This window comes from Drosophila elegans, unplaced genomic scaffold (genome assembly GCF_018152505.1).
Source record: "Drosophila elegans isolate 14027-0461.03 unplaced genomic scaffold, ASM1815250v1 contig_476, whole genome shotgun sequence".
NCBI lineage: Eukaryota > Metazoa > Arthropoda > Insecta > Diptera > Drosophilidae > Drosophila > Drosophila elegans.
The window spans coordinates 22,812,837-22,832,008 of record NW_024545863.1 but is presented as its reverse complement, the minus strand read 5'-3'; the positions used below and the strand labels follow the sequence as shown (position 1 = coordinate 22,832,008).

Below are 19,172 nucleotides of genomic sequence, written 5' to 3'. Positions count from 1 at the left end.
ACGCCCTCAAGTGCTAGCCATTCAAATCGTGAACCTTTAATAATGACCCCGCCAGAAGCGAGTCAAGGTTAAAAGCAGCTCGCAAAATTCCGTCACCTGATAAAATCGTTTAGGCTCGTTTAATTTCTGTAATCATATACGCGAGTCCTTGGCAAAGACGACGACACCTGGGAGAACTCGAGGTCTCAGTGACGAAAAATCTTTAAGAATATGGCTTACATATTACAACATATAATGGCCTTATCTGAAAAACAATTTTATTTCCCTTCATACACATTTAAATTTCATTTTCATTTAAATTTCATTACTGCGGTTTCTCGTATTTACAAAAAGTTCAAACAAAATTTAATTATACAAAATTTAAATTTTCAAAACTGCACTAGAGATTTATTTAGTTATGCCATTTCTTATAAAGAATTGTATTCAGATAAATTAGAGACTTTTTTTCTGAGTGATCTTTCTTAGGAGCCTATATTCCTTGTATAAGAGTCACATAGAGTTGCTTTTAAGCATCCTTAATCCTGCTTATTTCCACCGCAGCTTGAGGTGAAAGCGACGAAGCCAAGGGTTCAGCTTTCTTTATTGTACCCTGTCATAGGATCTCAATAAAGAAACATTTCCTGTTTTTCTTGCTTTGAGTCTAAACTGAATTGGATTATTTATGGCAAGAGCCGCAGTTTTGGGGCATGCAGGGTCATAGGGGAAAGTGTCTTAAACATTTTCACGTGTGCGACACAACACACACACACACTGGCAAACAAACACAAATTCATTACAGCAACAATATCGAATAATGGCTTTGTCTGTAAGTAGCTAGTGATTGAATTGAGCCAGCAAACCGAAGTCTTTTACCTTTCGTTCACCTGGCAATTGTTGTTTGTGATTGTGTGTGTGTCTGACAAGCCGAATGAAAAATGAAATCAAAGCATTTAAGGCGCGACATGCGCTGACAATGTAAACGACACCAACGCTGCGGCTCTGCCTGTGACAGCATTCCATTTCCACTGCCACTCGCGTCCTTCTGCTGCTTTCTCCCCTTTGGATTAGCACTCGAGATCCTTCGGTTATTTATGTGTGTGTGCCCCATAAAAAACGAGCTACGTAGATCCCCCCAGCCCTTCCCCTACACACACACACACCCTCAACCACGCTGTGAAACTCTGAAATGTACACACACCGTAAAACCTTTTCAATTATTTCTCTATGCAGTTGGGTTTTGGCTTTTGGCTTTTCCCTAGATTTAGGTGTGCTTGCTTTGCTCCAGCTAACTCGTAACTTTTCAAATCCTGTAATTGTTGAATCCCTTAAACAAAGACTACCAAAGGTTTTTGGCTGTATCAAATTGAACTTGTTCCCTACAGTCTCACACTTTACTTGTCTTTCCCTTGAACAACCTTTAATAAAGGCGATCTTTCCACCCCAATAATATATGATAATATGGCAGCACCCACATAGAGATTGATTTGCCATTAGCAAAAGCAATTCATCATTGGCTCACCTTTGTTCCCTCGGCAATTGTCCCACATACTGTGCAATTATCATTGTTGACATTAGGGGGATGCCGTCATTCCTGTTCCGCTCATTACATCGCAAGTGTACGTGGCCTGTTAGCGCCTAAAAGCAATTCGTTGTAACTATTTTCAATGGGGCCCGGGCCATTAATGTCCCTCTGCGTAAACAATTTTAATTTCCCTACGACTGCAGCAAGTTTTGCATTCGCATTCGATAAAAGCCGAGTAGCCCCCCCTGAATGGTTTGAGGCACCAACTTGGGGCACACAAACTCTAACTGGTGGCAAATTATGGTAAAACATACAGGGGGCGTGGCCGGGGAGGCGGTGGCATGTGAAACGAGAACTTGGCATGCAAGCCAAGCTATTTCAGTAGAAAAGTAGAAAAGGGGACGGTGCCAGACTGGCAAGCCTTGCATGCCGTTTGTCTATCTCCACACTCAGAGATAAAATCAAAAGCTCTCAGACAAAATAATCAAATTATCAAAGCTAGTATTTTTTTTTAGGTATATAAGAAAATTGTATTAATATATTAAGAGGCATTTTTGTTTATTTGTTGGCAATAAACGATTTATATAAAATCTTGAAAGCCTCAAATATATAATTCTTTTTTTGTTTTTTAATTTTAATTACGTTACGTGTAATCACATAATCTGTAATATGTTTTTAATATTTAAAAATATTTTACAAATTTTTTTTGCTTGCCAATTTTTAATCAATCTTGTTTACAGTGTACTGACTGACTAGGCCCGTGTGCCCTTGCTGCATGAGTGTCTTTGGCACAATGCAAGTGACAGTTTATGGCATGCAGGTATGGCATGCATTTTATTTGCTTTCGATTAGACCCAACTAACTGTCTCTCGTCTGCTGCAGTTTGTTTGCCATTTGTTTATGGCGACTAATTTCGTGTTAAGAAATTTGCAAACAACCCGTTCAAAGCCCGGTATTCGCCAGCTCAGAGGACCCATTTGTCATGCCTGAATGGGCGGCCCTTTCAGGCAAACGAAGCGGTCTAGACAAGGGACTGCACACCCACACCCACACCAGTCTGCCTGTCAGTGGCAGCTGTTTGTCGGCCTGTCAGAACCGCCCTGAACTTGAATTTTAAACGCCGAACCGCAAATAACATGTGTGCGGTGTGTGTTGTCTGTGGTCATTAAATGTCAACTACAGACAGGGAAAAATCAAATGCTTAACAGCCCCTCGGACCACCGCATATTACGCATTAATAAGCCGGTAACGCTTTTCGACTGAATGACGCCAATAACTGTCATATTTGACATTACCTCCGAGTTCCCCGATCCTCAGACAGGTTCATAATTTTCAGCTCTGTGCAACTTTAAAGCAATCATAACAAAAAACTAAATTAAATACTAAGCAAATTTTTAAGTACAAACTCCAAAATACTCTGCTCCTCATATTTTTCGGTTTTTATTTTTCAATACATGTCTGACCTCTTATTTTCTGTGATTAATAATAAAACTACAAAGTTTACTCTTTTCGGGGTACAACAGCTTAAAATTAAGAAATTCATAAGGTTCCATTGTTCGAACGAAAATAATAAACAATATTTTGGTACAAGTTTATCGCTAGCAACGTTGTTAATTAGTTTTTCATACGGGGCATAAACCATTTTATAAAAGCACAGAGTTGAAAAACTCTGAATCAACAAATTCACGGAGCCCAACTTGATGATATTGTCACGTACGGCATCATACGCTGCGTATGCGTAACAAATCGGGGCCAAAGCCAAATAAACATAATTTTCTCCATTTTTCGCTACTGCTGCTGCTACTGCTGCTGCTGCTGCTGCTGCCGCTGCTGTTTTTGCTGTGGCCCATCAACAATCAAGCTAAAAGCCATGTTCAGGTGGAGTTTCCTCTTTTATTGGGGCGGACTCGGTGAGTGTGTGTCGCATATGTAACAATGTTTGCCCGGCCAGATTAAAAATTATGCTTTGTTTGCCCAACTGTCAGCAGAAAAAGCAGCAGCAACAACAATAACAGTGGGGACACGAAACGTTCCCTCCAAAAAAAATGAGCAGTATAAAAACTGGTGTAAAAAACTTTTCTGGCCTACACACAGTGACAGTGACAACAAACAAAACAAAAGTTGGCAAAGCCGGGTTTCGCTGTTCTTACCTTGCCCCGAAAATGTGTGTCAGCTGATACATAGGAGAAGGCAATCCACCCACCGCCAACCACCCACGCATCATAATCATTTTTTTTCGGCCACACTGTGTTGTTGGTAGCAATCAGCATTTTTCTTTATTTCTGCCCGTTTTGCAAGCTGAAGTTTATTTTGTAAACATGCCACTAAAAGTTTTCCACTTTGCTCTAAAATCCTCAAACCGAATGCCAACACCAGCGACAACGTGTCCCAACCACCCCAATGCCACCCACCCACTTTTTTTGTTTGCTGTTTATACCCTTGCAGAGGGTATTATAATTTCAGTCAGAAGTTTGCAACGCAGTGAAGGAGACGTTTCCGACCCTATAAAGTATATATATTCTTGATCAGCATCACTAGTAGAGTCGATCTAGCCATGTCCGTCTGTCCGTCCGTCTGTCCGTCTGTCCGTCTGTCCGTCCGTTTATATGCAAACTAGTCTCTCAGTTTTAAAGCTATCTGCATGAAACTTTCCCAAAAGTTGTCTTTCTATTGCAGGTAGTATATAAGTCGGAACGAGCCGGATCGGACGACTATAGCATATAGCTCCCATAGGAACAATCGGAAAAATAATTGAAAAAAAATTATAACTTTGCTGTTTTTTAATTTTTTGTTTAGTTCTTCGACATATAGCAATGGTTAAGTATTTCAGAATTATGGTTTAAATTTCATCAAAATCGGACGACTATAGCATATAGCTCCCATAGGAACAATCGGAAAAATAATTGAAAAAAAATTATAACTTTGCTGTTTTTCAATTTTTTGTTTTGTTCTTCGACATACAGCAATGGTTAAATATTTCAGAATTATGTTTAAAATTTCATCAAAATCGGACGACTATAGCATATAGCTCCCATAGGAACAATCGGAAAAACAATTGAAAAAAATTGTAACTTTGCTGTTTTTTAATTTTTTGTTTAGTTCTTCGACATATAGCAATGGTTAAATATTTTAGAATTATTGTTTAAATTTCATCAAAATCGGACGACTATATCATATAGCTCCCATACAAATAATAAAAATATATAAAAGAACAATCAAATAATTAAGCTGCAAATCGTCATAGCTTCAATGTTTTTAAACATATACGCAAGTAAATCATAATTTTAATGTTTTCAAAAATATTTAATTCTTGCGATAGCTGCAAGGGTATATGAACTTCGGCTTGCCGAAGTTTGCTTTCTTTCTTGTTTTTAGTTAATTTAAAAAGTTTTTTTTTGCCGATCCTGGTTTGCAGAGAAATTTCAGTCGTTTCTCGCTTTTGATTTGCAGCAGTCAGAAAAATTGGTAAACGATTCGTCGAAATGTTGTTAGGGTATTATACACACAAACACAGGGGGTTATTTTCGTAGTGGCAGTTGTAGTTGCGGCCGGTCCAGTCCTGGGAAAACTGACATTTGTGCTCTTTTTCCCCACTTCGTCTGTATTTATCCTTACAGTTTTCTCCGTCGTTTTTGCCAAGGAATTGCATTTACAGTTTTTTCGTTTTGACTGCTTCTACTCAAAATGTTTCTTTTATTTATGTGCTGTCACCGAAATTGAATTAGAATTCGCTTGTGTTGGCAGCCATGCTGGCGGTCGAAATGGACCATAGCTCAGGAAAATGTGTGACTTGAAAGTTCACGACGTTCTTAAGATATCAACATTTTTAGAACACATATTCTAAGGGAGTAAAACATAAATTCGACGTTCTTTAGTTTTATAGAAAACTAGGTAATGAAATATATTAAATTTAAGGACAAAACGTTTATTCCTAAATCAGTATTTTATGAATTTGTTTTCTTCCGACAGTTAAGTGTTTAGTGTTCAGTAGCAAGTTAAGCTAAACTGCCTTATTTACGAAGACACATTTAAACTATGTTTTTGATTTCTATAATTTCTTAGACAACAAGAGAAGTTATACTTCTTAAAGCTCAAAAGCCATACCTAGTTTTAGGGAAACCCGTTTACAAGCCTCGATTCTGATTTCCGAAGTTCCTGATTACATTTGAAAGCAAAGCATGTGCTTTAATGGTTCTCTAAACCTCCCCCCTGAATTTCAATGGACACGTTTTCTGGCCAAGAACGGCCGTTTTGGTTACCAAAACATTTGCCCTTGTCTGGCCCTCTGTTTTTGCAAAGCATTCAGCTGGAGCCGTTAACTGCAGTCCGGGAACTGCACGTTCGGCGGCCTTTAATTAGATTTCATTCGAGCGACGACATCGTCCTACAAGCCATTCCGCTGGTATTATTCTTCCCGGACATCGACGCCCGTTGACAACTGGCTGCTGTCCTGCGCCGTGCCACTTTGCATGTTTCTCCAGCTCGCTAAAATTTGTGCGCTTTTTTTGCGTGAAAAATGATGGGAAATAATTTGCTAAGGATGCTGTCCTTCGCTGGCGAAAAGGACGCAGAGTAAGTGGGTCGTGAACGTGCGTTTGACGTGGCCATTTGGCGCACCTTCCCGGAGATATAGGACCATATAGAAGGGGGGACGAGAGATGGTTTGTTTTCTCAGTGATGCTGCCTTTTTCTCGCTCTGTTTATTTAGGTGAAATTTATTTTACTAATTATTATGTAAGCGGCGGTGCTTTGAAGCTTCAAGCGCCAAGTGTTGCCTAATGAAATTAAAGCGCTCCTCAAGTGGGCCAGCCCACCCTCGTCTCTAATTTTCCATTACGTAATTTATGTGCCAGGTGCGTCTAGCACGTTTTAAAACCTTGCGCAGCGCAGCGAGCGCAAATGATCGATAATTTATACCCGTAAAATAAAGTTAACCTTGCAATATGATAATGTTCATGGTTTAACTCAATTTCGCATGCCAACGCCGTAAAAATTCCCCTGGCCAAAAGTGGACAGCAAAATATATTTTTACACACATATCCAGTGAAATAACAACAAATGCACATATATTTACCATACTATATATAGTGCCATGTTATATTTCTTTTTATAGCTCCCCGGGGATAATCAGCGAGGGCAGCAGCATCGCTGGCAAAGCTAATGTAAAGTCCAACGTAGACACATAAAAATGAGAATTTATACATTTTTTTTTGAGCTTCAGACCGGTGAGGCAGAACAGTCAGCCAAAGTAGCTACCGCAGGGAGCGGGACCAACAACATCCTGCCCGGTGGGGTGGGCATACCGCCATCCCGGCATCCTGACATCCTGGCATCCAGGAGCAGCCGAGGTGACACAGGTGACGCTTTTGTGGATTTGTGGCCAGTATTGGCGTTTATTGCTGGATGGTGCTGCGAGGAAGGAAGTGCGCACATGTCGCCCAGGAAAAAAGCTACAGCAACAAAGTATCCAGTATACATAATGAAGTTGTAAAAATTGCAACATTTTATTTCTTTCTTTCCGCATTAATATAAACATTTTTACCTCTCGCTCGAAAAACTTTTGTTCGTTTATGCAAACGACACTTTCGGATTAAAAATGGTTGACCACATTTTTAAATGTTTGGTCGGAAAAAATATGTACTGAACTTCAAACAATGGATTTAAATGTTCAATTAAGGGCGGAGCGTCAAGGGAAATGAATCAATTGATTAAGGAGAAATACAGATAATTTAATAAAATACATGTATATAGTATAACCATATTTTTAAATGTCCTCAAACAAAATGTTTGTCTTCTGCCTAATTAGTCAAATAAACCTTATCTCTCAGCAGACTTTTCTTTGACTTAAATTCTTCAAAACAATGTCACAAGCGACTAATTAAAAGTGTATAACTTTTGCTTCATAATTACATTTTATTTTTCCTTTGCGTATGATAAAAGTTTCACAACAAAAAACTCTTGCAATTTAAAGCCAGGCTGAAGGCTGGAAAAAATACGAGTAAACAATGTGGGTATGAAAAATGGCCATTACAAATGAAACGGAACCCAGGCAAATATGCAAATGGTACAGCAAACAATTACCAATAAAATAAAAAGCAGGGAAAACAACAGGACAATTATAGATTTGCGGGGTTAAATTAACAATTTTTAATTACATTTGATCAGCGGATATTTTCGACAGCCAACTGCCAGCAAAGACTGTATTTGATTTAATCACTTACCTGGCTTGAAGCCATCGGCATGCTCGTGCGAATTTGCATAGGATAGAGCTCCCATGATCAGGCAGATTAGGAATAAGACGGTGATGGACATGGCTATGACTCTGCTCCCGATCCGCTTGGCTGATGGCGATGGTGATGGTGATTACTGTTTAGTTAGTATTCGGCGCTCGGCTTGATTGCGGCTCACTGAACGAGCATTAAATATGCAAATAAATTGGGCTCGCTCTCCTCGAACATCGCTTCAAATATTTAAGCTTGTGCTCGAATTCGCTGTCGCAATGATTTGTTGGCGGCGCGTTTTATCGTTTTCACTCGTGTTTTCGCTTTTCACTTAATTAAAAACTTTTGCGCTGCACATAAATTCATTTTAATATTTACAAACATTTTTTTCCGCTCGGCTCCTTAGCTGCTGTTTGTATAAAACGCATAACCGTTAAGATGAATTTTTAATGGAATTTGACGAGGCTTAACTTTGGTCACCTAAATATGTGTGTGTGCCAGTGTGTTGATGCGCGTTTCGCTGTGTGTGTGTGTTTGCTCTGCTTATAAATATTTAAAATAAAGCGCGCACGTGTTGCTCATTTCGCGCTCTTTTTCTTGCCTGGGCTGCATTAAAAATGTAATTTCAAATCCTTTTTCCTCGCATCCTGAGGCTTAGCCGTGTCCTTTCCTTTCCGAGTGATAACTGCAATTAAACAGAAAGAGACAGAGTTTTAGAGTGAGTCAGGAATAGCGGTCGTTTCATGTGGTTAGTTGCGTTTTAATTAGCCAGTTCGTTTTGGGGGATTTCTCGACCCAGCTCCGCCATAAATAAATGCTCATTAATTCGAAGGCCATTACATAATGCCAGGACACACACCGAAAACAACTTAATGCCAATCAATAATGATGGATTAGCCCGAGACACACACAGGAGAACTTCCATCTATCTGCTTCGGTTACGCAAACGAATAGCCTAAGCTTAAATGGGAATTAATTGAGGAAGCACAGAGTAAAACAGCACTGGAAAAAAAATCCATTCTAAAATCGACTATTGACTTCTTGAGCTGTACATTTTTGACTGGTAAATTTTTGATTTTTTATTTTCAAATCTCGAATTTAAACTGCTTTGATATGAATATAGTACAAATAGCATACAATTTGTCTGCAACTCAGCTTAATTTAGGTTTATACTCTCTGAACTATTTTTTCAGTACAGCAGTAGGGGAAAAAACAAAGATACAAACACGGAAAGACAGCAAGAGATTTCTACCACATAACATTCCCAATCGCCTTGTCAATGGCCTAATGCGTGGCCATGGTCTTAAGCAGTCAAAACTCTGAATCTACCCTTCGCCACCCACAACACCCACCTTGCTAACTAACGGTAATTGACAAAAGAGTCAAGAAAACTTTGACTTGAAAGTTGTTACCACGTTTTTGTTTAACACGCAGCCAAACAAGCTGACAAACTTGTATGACAGCCAGTCAAGCGAAGTTCTCCAGCGCCTGGGAAAAAAGGTTTCCGGAGGAGGAAAATTAAGAGGAGGACGCGACAGGAAGTGGGTGCAGGTGCGATGGGTCAGAGGAGCAGATCGACCTGAGCAGCAGGTACAAGTAGTGCCAGCAGTAACACCCTACACACCTCAAGGACAAGTTGTGTTACTTGAGCAAGTTTGCATTGGGTAATTAAGAGCTGTGCAAGTGTTTATTAAGAGATTGACGGCGGAGAGTGTCTTCGGTTGTGTGAATGGGTTTCTGTGGGGGAAAGTTTAGTTTTTCCAAGCTGAGTATACTCCAACAGAAACATAAGGAAAGAACTTCGACGTTAAGAACGATTAAGGGGTGATAACATCATTGTTGACATTCTTAGGACATCATTTGTACTACAAACACAAAATTCTTAGGACCTACCTTGTCTCATAAGCACTTATTTTACAGCTAAAACATTATTAAATTTTTGAAATATTTTTGTACCCATAGCTTAAGTAAAGCTCTATTGATTTAAAGGCAATCAGAATTTTGAGTTTAAGCTTAACAGTTCTACATTTTCAGGAGTTTCCCAGTCAGCACATATTTAAAGTCTTCTGAAATCCCTTTAAAACTACCAAAATCAAATATAAACCGATGTGATTTGGATCTAGACAGGTCATAATTCTCTAGTGCTTTTTCTCTGAAATGCATAGCTCGACAAATTCCAAGTCACTTGGCTAGTCAGTGAACCCATTTGCCTATGCCTATAGAAACAGTCAACAAATGGCACATTAGGTCCTAGTACCAATGGCAGCGGCTGAAAAACCAGGCAAGCAAACAAAAACCATTGACAAAAACCTAGTCAATTATTCCAACAATATGCACACATTTCAAAAACGATGCCAGGCCAGTAACCAGTAAAAACAACAACATTGGCAAGGACAACACGAATATTCCATAAAACTATGGCACCGTTAAACAATAACAAAAAGCAGAAGGGGAACAAAACCTAACCGAACCGAACGAAATGAATAAGCGATGGTGGTAGTGGTTGTGGAGTCCGGGGAAATGGAGTAGTCAGTGTGAAGTTGGTTGAATGTTTTTTGCCTGTGGCCATAGTTTTTCTTTCCTCAATTTCTCTTTTCCATTGAAACATTTCCATTTGAACACTCGACAGATAATAATTTATTAATCTGTTATGCTGAATTTAAATTAAAACAAGTATTTTTAAATTTTCTTTATTTTTAAATGTATAAATAATTATTAAAGCGATTTTGAACATTTTAGTTTTGGTATAACCATGCTCTTTAAATCCTAAAAATGTTTCTTTAAAGTGTATTCGAAACTTCGACCAGAAAAATTTTCTTTTTCTAGAGCTTTTTTGTTATTCACTTTTTCATAGCAAGTTACCTAGCAATGCCTTTGGGCGCTTAGCGTATAAATTGAGCGCGGCAATTTCATTTAAATGTGCACAATAAACTTAGTTCATGACCCTCGAGCATTTTGGTTGGTCTCCTTCCCGTCTCCTTCGGTGTTGTGTGTCGTTTATGTCTGCACATCGTCTAAATTGTAAATCACATTAATTTTGCGAGCAACATGCATAATGCAGGCCTGGCCAGCAAACAGCAGGAAAAACGAAGCAAAAAGACGCAGCCAGGACGAATGACAGTGCAGGAACCGGAAGTGCAGCACAAGCACACACGTAAGTGATTTTTTTTTGGGGGGTATTGCGGTAGAGAAGTCGGAGTCGGCAAACAAAGCAAAGAACCTGGAGGAGAAACAGGATGGGAGCCACCCGCCGCGAAAATTGCGGTGGAAAAACTGTCGCCTGGCAAGGAAATCGATAAGTATGGGGCAAGAAAAAGGTACAACGAAAGGGGAAAACTTAAGCGATCGGGTTGAGTAAGTGGCATCCAGCATAAAGGTAATTTAGTCGCTTGACATGCTTTTCAAACTGCCAAACGTTTTTTGTTTCGCTTTACTCCACTCCAGATTTCCTGCACTTTTCTTTTTTTGTTTTTACAGCACAGCACATGATTTGCATTTCCTGCGATAGATAGATGACTCCCATCTGCGTTTGTCAGGGGATTTGTGGGTATTTGACAGTGGATAGAAGAACATACAAATTGATTGACTAAATGAAAATTAATTTAAAGCAGCTAGCAGACGGGGCGTTCTACCACTCGCTGCCGGGCACTCCAATTATATCCCGCCTTCAGCTGCAACCGCCCCCCTGCTATAAAATTTTAAGCAATATTTTAAAAGCCTGTCTCTCGTCTGCTGCATATTTTATGTTTTATATTTACAGCGTGGGGAACATTTCGGAATGTGCCGGGGGTTTGAGTGGTCGAGCTCCACTTTTGCACCTGCAACTGCAACAATTTCTTCTGGCTCTCCTTGCCTCTCATTTTTTTAGTTTGTTTTTTTTTTTATTTATTTATTTTTTTTTTGTATGCTTCAATTTCCGCCAAACTGCCGACACGGCTTATCCGTCTTCCCCCACCTGCTCTTACCCTCCGGCGCCTGGACCATGCCCATTTTCATTTCAACTACACGCTCAAGTGAACTTCGCTAAATAATATAACAAATTGTGCAGTGGGGCCCAATGCAAGCACCCTCAACGCAAAAAAAAATTTAAAACTTTTTCGTACAAATACATATACAAATTTTTTGCAACTTGAATTGCATTTTTAAAATCGAGCAAGCTTCGCTGGTGGCGACCTAAATATTTGCCGTTTTGTAAATTGCAAGAGAAGAAATAAAACCCAGCGTCAGCAGTGCGAGTGCGAGAAATAAAAGGCAGAACTAAATCAACAAACGCCTACGGGCCAAAGGCAGACATTATGAAAATGGCGACAAACGACCGGAAGTGGCCACCAGCACTCACACACACACACGCTAGGGCACACACAAACACACACACAAGTGTGTGTATAGGAGCACATGGGATATTATAGCCCGTAGCTAACCTGGCGCTGACTTCCTGCGATTTAAATATGGCCAAGCCGCAGCCCCAAAGCCAAAAGCCAAACAGACGACAACGCAGGCAAACAGAATGGTGGGGGTGTGTGGGTTGTGGGTGGTGGATACTAGGTGGTGGGTGGGCAGCGTAGGAAGCAGCCAGCTATATAATGAGGCTGAAACCAGGCTCGCATTTGCCCGCTGCTCATTTCCAGGTCGACATAATTTGTCCATAATTTGTCTGCGTCTTGCGCAGAGGGGTCGCTGGAAAGGGACAGAGAACTCCGTCTGAGGGTTTATCTATGCCCCACCGGGAAGCTATTTATGTCCACTTTTATGGCTCCATTCAACCCACGCTCCCCCAGAGTTTGGTTGGTTTCAGCTGTGGGGGAAACGTAAATTATGAAACTGAGTCGATTTTTAATAGAGAAATTGAGCGAGAACGGAATGTGGAAAACACTGAGAAAAGGTTAGGGAAGGAAGCAACTTCTTGGCTTAATCATTCCGTAAATTTTGCTCTTTAATTTAAGTCAAAAGACAAAAATCATTTTCTTTTAAACATAACTCTTGATTGATAAAAAAACCATTAATTTAACCAACTAGTCAGTTACTTATGGTTTTCTTTAAGGTTTAATTTCATTGCAGTTTTATTTTGTGCTTCTATAGCCTTAAAATTAAATTTGTTCAATGATTCCTAACATTTCTTGGCTTAGTTTCCAGTGAAGATATAATAGTGAAAAGGGAGCCACTACTAAAAGAGTGATAAGCGACATGCACACGTGAAAATGACCTACTTATCCACCCTCTGCGCTTTTAGCTCGGGCTAACCATTAATCTAAACCACTTCGGACACGGCACAAACAATTGCCGTGTTGGCCCCGGTGTTAACAACTTTTTCACGGCTCTCACTGACCACGGACTAATTAAACGGGACGAAGTCTAATCATGTTGAACGTGTGTCCACTGATTGATTGATTGATTGATTGCATGTTCGGTCTCAGAAATGCGAAGCACTGGCAGCAATTAACGCGAACGAAAAGGCGTTTGCATACTCATTGATTAGTCAAAAATTTGGGAAACAAAAATCGATACTGTTTTTATACTTTAACTGTTTTTTCTTGTTATTGGCCTTACATATTTTAAAATATTTTTAATATTTTAATTACTATCGATTTTTGGCAAAGTGAAATCAAAACATTATGTTTCGAATAGTTGTGTTCAAGTTTTCATTGTATTGAAAAACTAAAATGCTTTATTTTTCCTAAGCCAAATATTTATAAATGTTATACATGGTATACATGGTCGTATACATTTTTTTGTGCACTTTAAATTTAATTTATAATAAATTAAACACGAACTCAGAAATCTAAATTAGTTTCATATTTATTAAAATAATGAAAGTACTTCTTATCATGATAGTAATGTATTGTTGAAGCACAGTTTATTTTTGATTTAACAAGAAAGAAAGCAAACTTCGGCAAGCCGAAGTTCATATACCCTTGCAGCTATCGCAAGAATTAAATATTTTTGAAAACATTAAAATTATGATTTACTTGCGTATATGTTTAAAAACATTGAAGCTATGACGATTTGCAGCTTAATTATTTGATTGTTCTTTTATATATTTTTATTATTTGTATGGGAGCTATATGATATAGTCGTCCGATTTTGATGAAATTTAAATCGAAAATATTTAACCATTACTAAATGTCGAAGAACTAAACAAAAAATTAAAAAACAGAAAAGTTATAATTTTTTTTCATTTATTTTTCCGATTGTTCCTATGGGAGCTATATGCTATAGTCGTCCGATTTTGATGAAATTTTTACCATAATTCTGAAATATTTAACCATTGCTTTATGTCGAAGAACAAAACAAAAAATTAAAAAACAGCAAAGTTATAATTTTTTTTCAATTATTTTTCCGATTGTTCCTATGGGGGCTATATGCTATAGTCGTCCGATTTTGATGAAATTTAAACCATAATTCTGAAATATATAACCATTGCTATATGTGGAAGAACTAAACAAAAAATTAAAAAACAGAAAAGTTATAATTTTTTTCATTTATTTCTCCGATTGTTCCTATGGGAGCTATATGCTATAGTCGTCTGATCCGGCTCGTTCCGACTTAAATACTACCTGCAATAGAAAGACAACTTTTGGGAAAGTTTCATGCAGATAGCTTTAAAACTGAGAGACTAGTTTGCATATAAACGGACGGACAGACGGACAGACGGACAGACGGACGGACAGACGGACAGACGGACATGGCTAGATCGACTCGCCTAGTGATGCTGATCAAGAATATATATATGTCGGAGAGTATGTAGTGCAGCATTTCGACAGGTATGACCATGGGTTGTGCTGGTATACTAGATATACTAGATATTAGTTTTGGTAGAATGGGGACTCAGTTTGCGAGCTGAGGCCGAGTGTGGCTTCGTATGCGTTGCTAGGTCTGGTCTCTCCTTTTCCTCTGGTTTGTAGTGTGACGTGAGATAGACACGTGTTTTGGTCCTTAAGAGAGAATTATGAGCAACAAAGGCATCGAAGACTCGCTGCATTTGCCAGAATTAAGTTCAGGCAATCAAGAACCAAACGATCAATTCACCAGCAATGACGACTTACAAGGGGATGAATTTAGTTCTCCGACATCAGAAGTGGGATTCGGCCCTAACCAAACTTTGTCAAGGGATGTCTTCGCGTTGTTGGAGCAACAAAACCGGAATTTTCTGGAACTGGTTAAGAAACTACAGATGCCGGCGAGCACAGTACAACAGACTGGCGAGATTTGCTTGCCGAAATATAATCCGGACATTGCTGGGGTGGATGCCACGCAGTGGTGCGCTACGGTCGACATAATTTTACGAACGAAACCGCTAAGTGACAGCGCTCTTATATTAGCGCTGAGTAAGGCCTTGGAAGGCACAGCGGCCCAGTGGTTGTCACAAATATGCTACCCAGGAATAACTTGGCAACAGTTCCGGCAATTATTTGAGCAGCGTTTCGAGTCTTCAGAGACGCCAGCCGCTGTTATTTTTAATCTTCTAAATAGTCGCCCAAGGAACGGTGAGAGCTTGCCTGTTTTTGCGAGCCGCAGCGTGACGTCACTGTGCACAAAATTGCGTAATTTAAATTGTGAACAAATTTCCATCGCTTTGATTCTTGGGCATATGGCTAATTTCGACCGGCGTTTACAACGAATGATACACACAACGCATATCAGCAATCGACGTGAGCTGCAAGCGGAGCTGCAAGTATTTTCTGCACTGAAGGAGCGTCCTATTGCACCAAACTGGGAACCGGAGACTAAGCGAGCTAAAACTGCTGATCTAAAATGTTATCAGTGTGGAAAACCAGGACATAAAAAGCAAGACTGCAGATCTGGACTAGGATTTCAGTTCTCGTCAACTGAAAAGGAGCGGCGTTCTGGGAAGTCTCATCAGGAAAGGCCAACTGTAACTTGTTACAGATGCCAGGAGCCGGGACACATTGCCACTAATTGTCAAAAAAAAGTGCAGAATACCGGATTAGGAGTAAGATCGGAAGAGAGTGGAGCTGTGCACTATGGAGGAGCCTAAATTGAGTATGCTGGTTAATGGTGAGAGATTTCCAATAACATTTGATCCGGAAGCTAAGTGTTCATTAATTAAAGAAAGTACAGTACTACAGTACTTCGAAAATCAAGATTTATATCATTGTTGGTGGAAATTCTTTGGTAGTTTTGTTTCACATAGTACCAAATTGTGGAATCAAAAAAAAAAAATATTGTCATTGGCAGACAAATATTGGTTCAATGTTTTTGGTATAGTTTTTGTTTTATTTTTTTGCATTTGACTGGTTGAATCAACTAAGACTCTTCAAAAGCGACCATATAGATTTGGTTCAAGTGAGAGGGCGCTAGTTCGTGGCAAAAATAGAGAATTAATTGAGTATAAAGTTATCAGACCAAGTAAATATAAAATAAATGGTTCAGCAAAACTTTGAGTTGATTATCGTGAATTAAATAAAAATACAGTAGCTGATAAAATTTCATTACCTCTGATATCAGATAAAGTAGCTAGACTTTGGGGAACAAATTATTTCACTTTTCTTGTCATGTCTAGTGGATATCATTAGATTCCAATGCACTCGGAACAATTAAATACTGCTTTTGTTACACCTGATCGGAAGAATGAATTTCTATCGATGCCATTTAGATTAAAGATTGCTTTCTCTGTGTTTCAAAGAACGGTTGGAAATTGTTATAGAAATTTTAGTGAAAGATGAATTTTTATTTAACATTTCAAAATGTTTCTTTCTGAAAACAATAGTTCGGTACATTGGTTAACGCGGCGAAAAATTAAAGCAACATCGAGATCAATCGCTACATTACGACAGCTCATCGGTTTGATGTCGTATTTTCGCAAATTTCCGAGGTTTTTGCACAATTTTTGAACCTTTTGTATTTTCTCACATTTGAAAATAATAGCTTGTTTTGGAGTGTAGAGCACTAAGAAATTAGCAAAAGAATAATCACTGTATTAACGAACAAGTCAGTGTTGATTATTTTTGATCCTTAGTTTCCAATTAATGCTTTTACTAAGTTTGCTTATTTGTTTTGCACCTTCTCTATTGATGCTTATACTTGTATTAACCCACTGAAATTTAAGGTGTGACAACACGTCTAATTGCCGATCAGCGGCGAAGCTTGACTGGTTCAAAGTTTATGAAATTTTGTTCTTATCAATAGATAGATCTACATTTAATTGCCACAGGTGTAAGTCGAGTCAACGGTCAAGTTGAAAGGGTTATGAGAACCCTTAAGAATCTATTGACGGCTGTTGAGACAAGCTCTATGTCGTGGCAAGAAGCACTAGTGGAGGTACAGCTGGCCCTTGATTTCGCAGTGAATCGTAGTACAAAATGTAGTCCATTAGAACTTTTGATTGGTTTAAATGCTATGCCTCTGGGGCTAATCCTAGAAGCGATACTGAAACTGAAATTGACAAGATATAAGAAAACAAAATTTTACGAAAGCAAGGCTAAGGTAATTGGATTCAGTATGGGTTACTTTGTGCTGGAAAACAGTGTGAAACAGCAAACGAAATCGGATCCAAAGTTTAGAGGTTCTTTCGTTGAGGCATTGAAGGGAGACAGCATGTTAAAAAAAAAAAAAAAAAAAACAAACACGAAAGTTTGAGAAAGTTACAGGATGTGTAAATTTCAGAGAGCCTGATGCAAATTTTAAAGAACAAAGTCTGTTAGAAAAGTCTTTTGAAACAGAAGAGTGTCGTGAAACCATGTGATTGGCGATGATCGAAGGTTGCTTTAGAAAAGTGGTTGATGAATTCGTGAAGCCAAGTATTGGGCGATGAACGAGCGATGTGGTTGATGAATTCGTGAAGCCAAGTATTGGGCGATGAACGAGCGATGTGGTTGATGAATTCGTGAAGCCAAGTATTGGGCGATGAACGAGCGATGTGGTTGATGAATTCGTGAAGCCAAGTATTGGGCGATGAACGAGCGATGTGGTTGATGAATTCGTGAAGCCAAGTATTGGGCGATGAACGAGCGATGTGGTTGATGAATTCGTGAAGCCAAGTATTGGGCGATGAACGAGCGATGTGGTTGATGAATTCGTGAAGCCAAGTATTGGGCGATGAACGAGCGATGTGGTTGATGAATTCGTGAAGCCAAGTATTGGGCGATGAACGAGCGATGTGGTTGATGAATTCGTGAAGCCAAGTATTGGGCGATGAACGAGCGATGTGGTTGATGAATTCGTGAAGCCAAGTATTGGGCGATGGACGAGCTGAGAGCATAATAAAATGCGTGAGCCAATGTGTTTGGCGATTGATGAATATTCAAAAGTTGGCTAGTATAAGACAAGATATGTTTCATGGATTATGACTTAATGATTTGTAATGATTAATTTATAATTTGATAATGTGTAAACGATCTTTTGACTGGAAATGTAAATGAAAGAAATGGTTTATAAGAAAACGTAATGATTTGAAATATTCTATGAAATTGAGATTACTTGGTTAAGTTTTTCTGAAGTATTCAATAGTATTATAATGTTGGAATGAAACAAAGAGGTTTATTGTAGACACGAGGACGTGTCTATGTCAGAATGGCCGTGTCGGAGAGTATGTAGTGCAGCATTTCGACAGGTATGACCATGGGTTGTGCTGGTATACTAGATATACTAGATATTAGTTTTGGTAGAATGGGGACTCAGTTTGCGAGCTGAGGCCGAGTGTGGCTTCGTATGCGTTGCTAGGTCTGGTCTCTCCTTTTCCTCTGGTTTGTAGTGTGACGTGAGATAGACACGTGTTTTGGTCCTTAAGAGAGAATTATGAGCAACAAAGGCATCGAAGACTCGCTGCATTTGCCAGAATTAAGTTCAGGCAATCAAGAACCAAACGATCAATTCACCAGCAATGACGACTTACAAGGGGATGAATTTAGTTCTCCGACATATACTTTATAGGGTCGGAGATGTCTCCTTCACTGCGTTGCAAACTTCTGACTGAAATTATAATACCCTCTGCAAGGGTATAAAAATGTAGTTCTACATTCTTTAAATTGTTTTTCCACCTAAGAACTATTATGAAAATTTGGGCTTATTATAAAGTTAACAGCCAGTCAAACGCCCACACCAAATACAATACTTTTTTTTTAATATATTCATGATGCCTCGCTAACTGTTGACAAGAGAAGGAACAACACTGGAAGCAGCTGAAATAACAATAATAATAAAATGCAGCAGTAAGAGCAACAGCTGCAATGACAATAACTCCTGGCGCTGCACATGCACACCGACAGCCACACTCACACACACCCTTTTGCAGACCCACGCATACCTGATGTTGCCACATAAGTATGCTGCACTTTTTCCAGCTGCCTTGCAACATAGCTATGCATGTGCATGGTGTGTATATTGTCTGCAATGTGAGTACTTGTATGTATCTATGCAAGAGCAGCAGCTGCAGTAGCCATCAGCCATAACACCCCACCACCCGCCCCCCGCCCTGTTTAAATTGAAAATGT

The 19,172-nt window shown here is 39.1% G+C and overlaps 2 protein-coding genes across 2 annotated transcripts in view; both read right to left on the bottom strand.

Annotated features, from left to right (window-relative positions):
- LOC108136907 (irregular chiasm C-roughest protein) overlaps positions 1 to 7,826 on the bottom strand; it is a 64,320-nt gene extending 56,494 nt beyond the window's left edge. Inside the window, exon 1 of the mRNA XM_017258365.2 lies at positions 7,723 to 7,826. Within this exon, the coding sequence (XP_017113854.1) occupies positions 7,723 to 7,813 (91 nt within the window). The 5' untranslated portion in view covers positions 7,814 to 7,826. The remainder of the gene's footprint in view (positions 1 to 7,722) is intronic.
- Positions 7,827 to 8,303: 477 nt separating this feature from the next.
- The window catches only part of LOC108147131 (endonuclease G, mitochondrial), a 45,881-nt gene continuing 35,012 nt past the window's right edge, over positions 8,304 to 19,172 (bottom strand). Inside the window, exon 4 of the mRNA XM_041709264.1 lies at positions 8,304 to 8,407. The gene's annotated coding sequence lies outside the window, so the exon portion shown is untranslated. The remainder of the gene's footprint in view (positions 8,408 to 19,172) is intronic.